At 36.4% G+C, this 12399-nt stretch overlaps 1 protein-coding gene across 4 annotated transcripts in view; it reads left to right on the forward strand.

Moving 5' to 3' along the window:
- LOC121862372 (ATP-dependent RNA helicase DDX42-like) overlaps positions 1–10663 on the forward strand; it is a 50400-nt gene extending 39737 nt beyond the window's left edge. For all 4 annotated transcript variants that reach the window (XM_042360626.1, XM_042360630.1, XM_042360627.1 and 1 more), the window contains 4 exons: positions 2205–2553; positions 3812–4063; positions 9007–9179; positions 9716–10663. In XM_042360626.1, coding sequence (XP_042216560.1) covers positions 2205–2553; positions 3812–4063; positions 9007–9179; positions 9716–9820 — 879 coding nt within the window. In that variant the 3' untranslated portion in view covers positions 9821–10663. The remainder of the gene's footprint in view (positions 1–2204; positions 2554–3811; positions 4064–9006; positions 9180–9715) is intronic.
- Positions 10664–12399: the final 1736 nt, after the last annotated feature.

Below are 12399 nucleotides of genomic sequence, written 5' to 3' on the forward strand. Positions count from 1 at the left end.
TTTTAGATATAATGTTTACTCTGAGTAAATATGTTATCTTTTGTGCAAAATATATGACATTTATATTCAAAATATTCCCTAGTCTTACAAGGAATCCAGCAATGTCAATTATATTATCTAACTTTAGTTTGAGGTATTATTTATTACTATACCTGGTTTCCCCAAAATTTCTCAGAGAGGAAAAGGCCAGTGAGTGTAGTGTGAAGAGAATGAATCGGCTGCTTGTCCAATTAACCAGTCCGTTCACACATATTTATATTTGGGTTTTAAGTAACGAAACCCAAACGGTAGTTCCTTTGTTTTATTATAAAAGGTTGTAGATATAATTCCTGAGTGTATATCAACCGTAAGTCTCACTGTCTAGGAGTGAATGAGAAAGGGACGGCGTTTATGTATGATAAACGTTAGGTCACGTCCTTACGATATGAGTTGAGGTGAGCTACTGAAGCTTAGGGGCATCGCAGTGCGTGCTTACAGAAATGCTGAGCTATGGGTCTCGCCCTCTTGGGTGAGTTGCCCGCTCACGTGTCCATCTCATGTCTTACTCATAGACAGTGGAAAGTTACAGGGTGGTGAATCTGAATATAATATCAGATGTATTGACCCATTTATATAATACGTTCTGTTGATGAGACAGGGGCCTATTACAGGGGGAGGGAGTTGAGTCCATTATTTGAATGGACATTAACTTGGCGACTGTATTTCTCTATTTCTGTTAAGTATTAATTGTGTGCATGTACCATCATAAAATTAAGATGTTATTTTTACTAGAACATAGGTATTGTGTTGGAAAAAGTGGAGTTTGGGGGTCAGCTGGTCTCTATTTCATTTAATCCCATATGTTATGTTATTCACTTTACGCGTTTCTCACTTTCCGCGGTACCCTGTGGGTTACATTAACCGCGTAAAGTGAGGGTTGACTGTACAGTATTACCCCGCTTTACACGGTTTCACTTTCCGCGATTTCTGATTTCTCATTTACGCGGTACCTTGCCAGAACCAGACTTTCACTTTCCGCGGTGCTTCTACTCATATACGCGGTGAAGTATAAATTTTTTATTTTTTTATTTAGCTCATAAAATTCATGCAAATTACCCGGCCAGAATGTAACTTACATTGCTGGAATTCTTACAATATGATGATCATTTTGAATATAAACATCATGGATTTTGCATTAGACATACAAATTTTAGATCTAATGTAATAATTTAGTTTACACAAAGCAAATATTTTATCCTTTGTGCAGAATATATGAAGTTTACATTCAAAATATTCCCTGACCTGCAAGAAATCCAGAAATGTCAATTATATTATCCTAACTTTAGTCTGAGTTATTATTTATTACTAAAAATGTAAATATACTATTTTCTTCCAATCACTTCTCTGGTAGGGAGGGAGGGAGGGAGGGAGGGAGGGACAGACCCAGCTAGGGCGGAGTATTTTGATTGATAGATAGTGTCCTTGAAGAATTTTCTTTGTTTATTTACTGAAGATATATGTTTTAGCTCATAAAATTCATACAAATTACCCGGCCAGAATATAATTTACATTGCTGGAATTCTTACAATATGATGATCATTTTGAATATAAACATCATGGATTTTGCATTAGACATACAAATTTTAGATCTAAAGTAATAATTTGGTTTACACAAAGCAAATATTTTATCTTTTGTGCAAAATATATGAAGTTTACATTCAAAATATTCCCTGACCTGCAAGGAATCCAGAAATGTCAATTATATTATCCTAACTTTAGTCTGAGGTATTATTTATTACTAAACGTTAAAATCTAGAGTTTTCACCCAAACATTAATCAGAGAGGTAGGAGCTAGTGAGCTGGGAAGAGGGGATTTGAGTCCATTATTTAAATGGACATTAACCTGGCGACTGTATTTCTCTTAAATATTAATTGTGTGATCATACCATCATAAAATTTAGATGTTATTTTTACTACAATATAGGTATTGTGTCGGAAAAAGTGGAGGTTGGGGGGTCTTCGGGGGTCAGGCCAGTCTCTATTGGAATTAATCCCATATGTTCTGTTGTTCACTTTACGCGGTTTTCACTTTCCGCGGTACCTTGTGGGTTCAATTGACCGCTTAAATCGGGGTACTACTGTATATATTTTTGTAAGAATAATGTTACTATCATTATGAATACGTCACTAATTATTGGTGAATGATTTTTTATTTCCATCCACAGATTATTCGGCTTTTGAGTTCAAGTGGTCATAAATGGTCTTGGCTCGTTCAGTACCTTGTAGAATTTATGTCTGCTGGCAGTGTGTTAATATTTGTTACTAAGAAAGCTAATGCTGAGGAATTAAGCAAAAATCTGGTGACCAAAGAATTTGAAGCTCTGCTCCTGCATGGTGATATGAGTCAGTTTGAGAGAAATGAAGTTATAACTGCATTTAAAAAAAAAGATAAGCCAATTTTGGTTGCAACTGATGTAGCAGCACGAGGTCTAGACATCCCCCATATCAGAACTGTTATTAACTATGATGTAGCCAGAGACATAGACACTCACACGCATCGAATTGGTCGTACAGGTGAGTTATATTCTTCTGCAGTTCTTCACACATGATTTGTGTTGTTGATGGACTAGTGTGATTACTAATCTAGGTATGCACATAACCCTTTCACTATGGGGATACTTTTAATATTTTATTTTACTAATGCCAAACAATTTTATTCAGTACAGAGGGGATCCCATACACAAGTGATTAAAGACTGTAGCTGTTAAAGTGTAGTAGTAATGCATTATAACATCAACATGTGAAGGTTGCTTTGGTATTCTCCAACAAGTAGGCAGGATGATTTCCCAGGTGAAAATTAAGAGGAAAGATGTTTTGTATATAAGGTTCAAGCATATACAGTACAGTACACAAACATCTGCTCACCTACCCATATTTTAATTTTTAATCTAATTAGCAGTCTGGGGATTTTACCTTGTTTAAGCTGCTAGTTGTGTTTGACTGATTTATGAACAGGAAACAAATTTAGCTTCATAATTTTAATGTTAAGACTGTAATAGATCGTACCACCTAGGTATTGTGTTTAGAATATCTTCCTATTGAACCAGCATTTGTGGTTGGCCATTCAAAACATCACTCATGATGAATAAGGGAAGTTGGTAAATAAAATTCCGTAGGAACTGAGTTAAGGACCTCCTGGGTCATGTTGTTTTACTTCTTAAACCACAGAAATAAATTTTGTAAAATCAGTCTTTTGTTTATGTGCAGGACAGTTTGTAAAATTCCCAAATAGAGAAAATTGTAGGCAGGTCTCTTCATTCTCAGGGAAGGTCATATACTGAGCCCCCCAGATCAATGACTGAAATAGAATCTCCTGTTACTCTATCTCAGCCCACACCAGGGAAGTCCTGCTCTGGCCCTTATACTTTTCTGAGCAGACACTACTGCACACACTCCCAGATTACTGTACTTAAAAAATTTGTTTCACAATAATATTTACATTCATTGTTATGCTTTATTCTATATACAGACGGACTATACATGATATCTACCATTTCTTTGGCAGTCTACTTTCTCTCATATATAAATTATCAGTACACTCTTGTCATCCATTCTCTTTTCACATCCCTTCCTTAGAATTCCAGAAGTGATTCCATTCACTCTAGGTGCCTTACTATTCCTAAGCTCTCTCATCTTCACACTCACACTTTTCATGTCTCCACACCAAATAGATTATTTTCAACTCTTTTTACCCATTACATTCAGTGAATGCTCAAAATGTTTTCTCTGTGTTGAGAAATTAGAAATGCTGATTTTTATATTCCTCCTCAAGGTCGAGCTGGTGAGAAGGGTACGGCATACACACTGGTAACAGATAAGGATAAGGAGTTTGCAGGACATTTGGTACGGAACCTTGAAGGAGCTGCGCAGGAAGTACCGTCTGAACTATTGGAACTAGCCTTGCAGAGCTCTTGGTTCCGTAAGTCTCGATTTAAGCAAGGTAAAGCGAAGGCTCTTGGGGGACGAGGATTAGGCTTCAGAGAACGTCCAGGACTAGGCTGTACTCCAATCAGTGAATCCACAGGTTAGTTTATAAAAATTATATACCCTATATATTTAGTAGTGTAAAAATACCATCTCCCACTGTTCTGGAAGATGGCCTATTATAAAGTACCACATGTGTTTTTGTCTAACCTGACATTTGCACTCTTCTGGCCAAACATCTTGTTTTATTAATATATATATATACCGTATATATACACACACACACACACACACACACACACACACACACACACACACACACACACACACACACACACACACACACACAGTGATATCCCCGTTAGCCGGAACAATTGGTGCAGAGCACTTCCGGGGATGAGAGATTTCCAGGTAACAAGACGACTTTCTCAAACCCGGAAAAATTCCTTATCCTCAGAACCTTTTCGGTTACTGGGAAAAGTTTCCGAGTGTCTAAACTAGACATCTTGCACAGACAGACACTAGCCCACTTCCCCAGAATGTTTCTGGGTGCTGGAGATGTTTTACTTGAGTCTAAACTACCAGAGTCCGTAAATACAGTTCTAATTAAGTTAGAAACTTCATTTCTTTGCTATAATAATCCAGAATAGTTTATCTAAAGGTTTGGTAAAATAAATATATATGAAAATTAAAAATCTTTATGGGCGTGAATGAAGCTGTGTGTTACAGCAAAGACTGGTATTTTCCACTCCCATGGAGCTGTGGGGGATTAGTGGGCCTTGTGTACCTGACCTGTACTCAGTGTCAGGTGGAGGTAGGGTGGGGGATTAGTGGTCTCATATTACTGACCTTCTGATGGAATATCAGGTCACCCTTTCTTGGGTGGGGGATAAGTGGGTCTCATGACCTGAAGATGTCTTCAATAAACACGAAACCTAGAGTTTTTTAGAGAGATTGATAAGTACAGTGGTTCCTTGGTTAACGAACGCCTCGGTTAACGAAAAGAATATTCAATTCGTTTAACGAAAAAAAATTAGTTGACGAATTCCTTACGAATTCCTCTCAACATGTTTTCTCTTGCTCACCAGCTGGAATATTATTCTGCCAATACAGTAATTGGTTCTAGGGCTTAAATTCATTCCCATTTGAGTAAATATCAAGAGGGTTGTACTATTCAATAATTTTCCAAGTTTTATATTAAATTTTTTGTAATTTTAACAATTATTTAACGTAATTGAAGTACAGGAAATGAGTTTTTAGTGCGCCAAACAGCCACTCAACTCACCAAACAGGCGTCAGTTTGTATCTCTGGTCAGTAGAGGTAACATCTTGCTTGAGACTCTTGAACATAAACTATTTTTATGTTTTTACTATTGTGGAGTCGAAGACAAAACCTTCGACTCCGACTCCTCAAATTTTTATGCTTCCGACTCCGACTCCGACCCTTGGCCTATTTGTAACAACTATTTCTACCATCCTAATTGTAATTTGTATGTTGTAACCTGCATAGGTAAAAAGTAAAACACCGTGGCTATACTGCTACAGCTTTATTAATGATCTGGACGATATTTAAGAACTACAAAAAGATGATAGGCTTGACTTTCAAAGTTTCAATCAAAAGAAAAATAAATTTATTAAGAATTCAAGATATTAACTAGAAAACACCATTTACATGTATATCTAAAAGTTCGATCTCAGCATATGAATTTTGTTTAAGCTCATAATCTGATGTGGATCTAAATGATGATCCTACAATTCCTTTTAAAGTAAAGTTATATATTTATGTACATTAAAGAAATGAATACCTTATTAAGGAAAATGGATAAACCTTACATGATTAAGTTATTAAATTAAATTTGCCTTAATCTCACCAAAAACAGGTTGTAGCTAATTGTTTTGTAGCTGAGAGCCTCTGTGCAGTTTTCAACGAAACAAAATTTGATATAATTCAAAATTTCAAATGGTAAAGAAGAGACTATCGTCCAAAATTATAGTGCTATACTGTGCCTGCTACAATAAATTCATAATAATGCTTATAAAATGGAAATAAATTCTTTTAATAATTTAAGAAAATTAGTGGGATCAGTGGAATCACTGCAATGAATATGCCTGAGTTCATATATTTGTTCTTAGGAACAGAATAGCTTCAGTCAGATCTTCCTTCATGGAAGCCCTTAAATCTGATCTGATTATTTTCAGTGCAGAAAACAGTCTTTCTACACTGACCTGAGTGGGTGGCATTGCTGTCACAGCTCTAGCTACATCTTTTACAATCTCTGGGTAAGCAGGTATGGCTTCTTCCACTGTCACTTTTGAAGACCGGTCAAATTTCTCCACTTCCATCAGTGCACCAAAGAAATCTTGCTGAAATCTCGTATTTTTAATGTCTACCGCTGCTGCGTTTTCACTCAGTCGGAGTCGGAGTCGGAGTCTGGACAATTTTACCGACTCCGACTCCGACTCCACAAGCCGAAATTTCCTCCGACTCCTCGACTCCGACTCCGACTCCACAGCCCTGGTTTTTACAGTACAATTATTGGTCATTCTGAAATTTATTTTACATATTGACAATATATAGTGCAGTGCAGTGTTGATTTAAAGAAAATAATCTTGAATTACACCAAGTGAACTTAAAATTTTATGGGTGAAATGATGGCATGAAGCTTGGGGTGATTTCTCTTCTACCCCCACTTCCTTCTCTTCTTCCTTCTCCTCCACCCCCACTTCTAATTCCCATCATCATCAACCAGGAGCCTTCTACATACACACCTCAAAGTAAGTGTACTTTACTGCATTTATTTTTAATTTGTATGCAATTTTCGGTAAGCTGGAACCAATTACCCATAATCCCATTGAATCAATGGTTTCGGTCAACGAAATTTTCGGTTAATGAACGACCTTCTGGAATGAATTGTGTTCGTTAACCAAGGGACCACTGTACCGGTAATAGAATTAACAAAACATTAAACATAAACAAAATACAGTATTGTACAGTATACTCTACAATAATAAATAAAACAAAAAATAAAATATTTTAACACAATGTGAGGTATGCATGTAGAATTCCCGGCAGTTTTGTTTACATAGTGGCAGCGCAAACAGCCGATTGTAGGCATAGTCGATGACGACATGCCATATTCTTTACAGAGTGCATTGGTTCTAATACCTTCTTCGTAGTATTTCTTAATATTTTCTTGTTTCACTTGAATTGAAATCGCCTTCCAAGATTTCTTCGGGCCCATGCTTGATAATTTCACCAATAAAATTTTAAGTTCACAACAATTTATTTAACTAATCCCAGATTTTTTATTTAAACCAACACTACACTGTATATTATCAATGTGTTAACTAAATTTCAGAATGACCAATAATTTTAATGTAAAAATGCAAAAATTTTCAAGAGCACAACTTTCTCGATGTTTACTCCACTGGAAGCAAAGGTAAACATAGAACCGATTTTATTGGCGGACGAGTTGATCAGCTGATGTGCCCACCAAAACGTGTTTCTCGTAAGGTTGAATTGAATTGAATTGAATTGAAACAGTTTATTTAGCCAGAAAAACACAGATACAGAGTGGATAATAATAACAATATTAACATGGCTGAGCCAGTTGAGAACCTGAGATCTCTTTTAGGCACCTGATGTATACTATACATCTATCTCAAGGAAGTATTATGAAACATTTAGTGTCATCTGGAACAGTACAATAGCATGGTGGTAATAAGATCATCTCATAATGTTACCACGGTTATCACTTCAATATTTATTTATTTTATTTACTTATTATTATTTTTATTTTTTTTTATTTTTTTATTATAAGTATATACATCTCCTCCCTGACTTATGACCTGCTTAACTTACGACCACCCACACTTACGACTTGCCTCAGTCGTACCAAAATTTGGTAAAATTACGTATTTTTGAGTCCCAAAGTCAGTACACAGACAAAATTTTCGTTTGTAATTTACTTTAAAATGGCTGGCAAGCTTAAAAGTAAGTGTTTTGTGGTGCTGAGAAGAAAAAGAGGCACCCATTTTCGATTTTCTGTGTATTATTTAAGTACTGTAATGTATTTCCGACTTAGACCATTTCGACTTACGACCTGGATTTGGGTCCCTAACCCCGTCGTAAGTCGGGGAGGAGCTGTACATAAATTACAGTGGAATTGAAAAACATAAGTACAATGGGGTAGCAGTACAACATGGGTTATACAGTATTAAGGTTGAACAAGAGGACAGAGCTTTCAGGATTGTCTGGTTGGCAATTATGTTTATTGCAATTGTAATTTCTTATCTATTTACATGATAATTTCCGATAAAACGGTTTTGATGGTACAATAAAAGCAGGTACTGTAAATATAGTAGGTATTACAAGAAATATTAATACTTAGACAATAGATATTTTTTTAGAGATGATTTAAAGGAAGGGAGCGTAGTCTTTGCTCGGATTGGTGGGGGTAAGCTGTTCCACACCTTCACACCATGATATTTTATGGAGGTCTGGGACTGAGAGGCTGTCATTAATAGAATTTGTACTCGTTAATAGAACTGAAAGTCCTTACTCTTTAACTGAAATCTCGTAAATTGAACCACTCGTTAATGGAGGGTGCTATATGGACTGATGAGATTTTTTATTAGTCTCATGCCTTTATATTAAGTAGCAGGGAATGGAAAGTGTTCAGTGTAATTTGAGCATCTGTTATCAGCATATTACCAATGAATACTTTTTTCCTATGGGGTGTCTGCAAGTGACCTGTGAGAACTCTCATGTGGGTTTAATGGTAATTTATACTATCCCTCACAGATGGACAAAAAGAGAGCATTTAGTGGTAAAATGAGGCTTGATAAAACAATCCACAATCCTTATTTATGTGCTGCAGCATTATTTATGTATTTTGATGGTAGGAGGGGTACTGTACAGTATTTTTTATTCCATTTTTTTTGCTCATTCTCAAAAGATGTTTGATACAATTTTCAAATACAATAATACTGTACCTGGTTAATTTTCCATGGAATTCTGAACATCTCTCCATACTCCACCAGCAGGTAGTGGTGGTGGTTGTGTTGGTGGTGGAGGTGTTGGGGGTGTTGGTGCTAGTATGGCAGTAGGCCCAGCGAGTCAGGCCTATGGAGGTGGAGACCCCAGCATGACCGGCCCAGCTACTAATCGTCTTGCTGCCATGAAAGCTGCGTTTCATTCACAGTACAAGAATCAGGTTAGTATAAAGTCTGAAATTTATTGCCTTTGTGGATGAGTTGTATTGCTCAGACTATGCTTACTCAAATTCCTTTAATTATGTTTGTTTATGGTGCACAGTTTGTGACAATACAACGTGTATTTCCAACTTCACCGCTTACTGTCTCATGCAGAATTTTTAACAAATTCCATCGTCATTGGCAATCTAATTCATGTTCATTAATACATATACAGTATTCTCTTACCTACAATGCCTTTCCTTTGGCCTCTTTGAATGGTTCTCCCTCTCCATACATTTCTCATTCCATACATTTCTCTCTTGCTATACTGTGATTCATTTCATTACTCATTCCTCCACTTCTTTTAGTCTATATCCATGTTTTACAAACTCCTCCATCTTTTAATTTCATGTTGAATACTATTCTCATTAAATAGGTTAGGTCAAACACAGTTTTCTCCAGACTGTTTGGTTTTGTACACAACTCTGTATATTAGTTGAGATTTTTTTTATATGAACATATCTGTTGATATTTTACTCCCTTTTACATTTTTCAGTTTACTGCAGCCAGTGCTGACACTTCATGGACTTTAGGTGATGCTAAGGCTGTTCAGCTCGCTCCACCACGGGACCGCAAGAGAAAGTCCAGATGGGATGACTAAGTGTTGAACTGCAATTGTTTTGATTTTTAATATATAAATTTGTAGTTCTCACTCTTAGTTACTAAACCTTATAGATGAAACCCATTATACAAATTCAATAAACTAAAACTAACATCACAAACTGACATTTCAATTTGTAAATTCCTACTGTTAGCCAAAATATGGTTTGTTTTTCAAGCTTTGACATTTTAAGTGTGGTAACTGAAAGTGATCGTGTTATCCATTTCTCCCAGCTAAGCTACTGAACTGACACATGTCTAAGTTGGGATGTCTGTCTCCTCAATTGTTTAATCCCTTTTCATTCTTGTGATATAAGTGGGTCTTGAAAAGTCAGTCTGTGCTGTCGGAGTTACTGAGACATTCAGTGTAAAGCAAAAAATGTATTGAATAATGATAGAAAATACTTAGTCATTAATGTCAGTTACAAGGATCAAATGGAGGATAAAAGTTTAATGTATAGCTTACACAGTAGCAGTATTTGGGGAAGAGACCATAGGGGTAAGAAAAGTTAATATTCTTGGGAAATTGATGTAAAGTTGTTAGTAAGAGAAATAATAACTCGCATGTGTAATGTATCTTACTACATACGTGGAATGTGGAGGATGAATGGTTGTAACAAAACTCTTAATAAATAATATGAAGATACAAAAAAATATTTAATGAATTATGCAACTGTGTTACATTGTTATAGATTAGGTTTTATTAATGTTTTAATACCGGATTGTTTTCAGATACAATAATGCCTATAGTGACTTTTTCTGACAGTGATGTGTAACTGCTCTCTTAGTAATCGTCTTCTGTGAGATATGTAATGGAGTGAGATATAAACCAGAATTTACCTAATTATGTTTGATTTAAAACAAAATTTTGCTCTATATGGGAAATTAACTATGGGCATCCCTCAAATTATGAAGGATTGATGTACAAATGGTTTTCAGGAACGGAACCTTTATGCAAAACAAAGGATACAGGTAACCCCTGAGATATGGTAGGGTTATGCTCCTGAAAAACCCATCGCTAGGTGAAATATCGTAGATAGGGAACATTATAACATGGCCTTCAATTGGATACGTTTTCAGTCAGGCCCCAAGCACACATGTATCGCCGACAAAACAATTCCTACAATAATACTATCAGTACAAAACAAGTAAACAACACTCGCCACATCATATTGGATAAGTCTGGTCATCATCACATGTCCCCTTCGAGGCTAAGGTGACTCTTGTAGGTGGAGTGGAGACGTCACTCTGACTTCCACACAGCCTCTGGGGAGTCTCATGCTGCTTAACACTGCCAAGCTTCACCTCAGAGACAGGGTTGTCTTGGATGCCTTGACCTTCCCAGACATTTTCAAAGTTACACTGCTCACTTCACAGTCACAAAAACTGAGCGAACGATGATAATTTAAAAACAATAATAACCACTGCCACTGCTCGCATTTTCAAAACAACAGTCAACGCACCTTACAGTCACAAAAAACCAGACAATATCACTTCATAGTCGCCATAACACAGTTCAATCTGAATGTTAGTGGTGTCCTCTCACTATATAAGAAAAAACACTGATGATAAGCGCAATGCTAGCTACTAATCGTGGAACCATGCGATGCCAGGTTTACGATCGACAAGGAAACAGACACAGCTGTAGTGCACGGGTTGGCCGTGTGGCGGGGCGTGGGTAGGCTGACAAGCGAAGGTGCCTTCAGTTAAATATTGTTTCCTTATAAAATGTCACTGACTTGACGTAGAAAAATATAACTTGCATTACTGGAATCCTTGTAAGACTGTGATTAATTTGAGTTTAAACAACCCATAATTTGCACGAGAAATTTTTTTTGATCAATGGATATCAATGGCTATTGGATGGATGTAGTTAAAGCGAGTTGTTTTGATCGTATAGAGGGTCATATGCAAGAACAATTGTCCTGTAAACAATGCTTTGGTATCCCGATGGGCATCACACAAGAATCATTCAGTGCTTTAAAAAATAAAATAAAATAAATAAATTGAGGTTCATGACTGGAACGTTGGCTCGTGGTGCTCTCGCCCCCTCCTGATGCATACTGCAATGGAACTATATTTTAAAACTAAAAGAAAAAAAAATGGAAGTGGATGTACAGTACATAAATTGTAGAAATCTGCAAAGAAATAATATTTTTTATAAGATATCCTTCATATACAACAGCATATGAAGAATTTTATTGTTCTTTTTAAAAGAATTCCATGTTTGTATGGGAACATCCACCAGCCTCTACTTGCCTCATCGCCGCTTATATCCTCCAATTTCTCCTCACCATCATCAGAGGTAAGTCTAAGTCCAAATATGCCAGTTGACCTGTACTAGGGTAGTTGCCAGTCCCAAACACATTTGCCAGTTTTTGCATATGTGATTTTTTCATGTTTTTGTTTTCATTATAGAAGGCAAGTATCAAGGGTTCAACATGTTTAATAGCAATGGTGATATACAGTGGTCCCTCGGTTAACGAGCGCCTCGGTTAACGAGATTTCGGTTAGCGAGTTACCTCCCATAAGATTCTTAAATTCGGTTAACCAACAACCCCTCGGTTAACGAGTTTCTTA

Source organism: Homarus americanus, unplaced genomic scaffold (assembly GCF_018991925.1).
Source record: "Homarus americanus isolate GMGI-L3 unplaced genomic scaffold, GMGI_Hamer_2.0 scaffold31037, whole genome shotgun sequence".
In the NCBI taxonomy this organism is placed as follows: Eukaryota; Metazoa; Arthropoda; class Malacostraca; order Decapoda; family Nephropidae; genus Homarus; species Homarus americanus.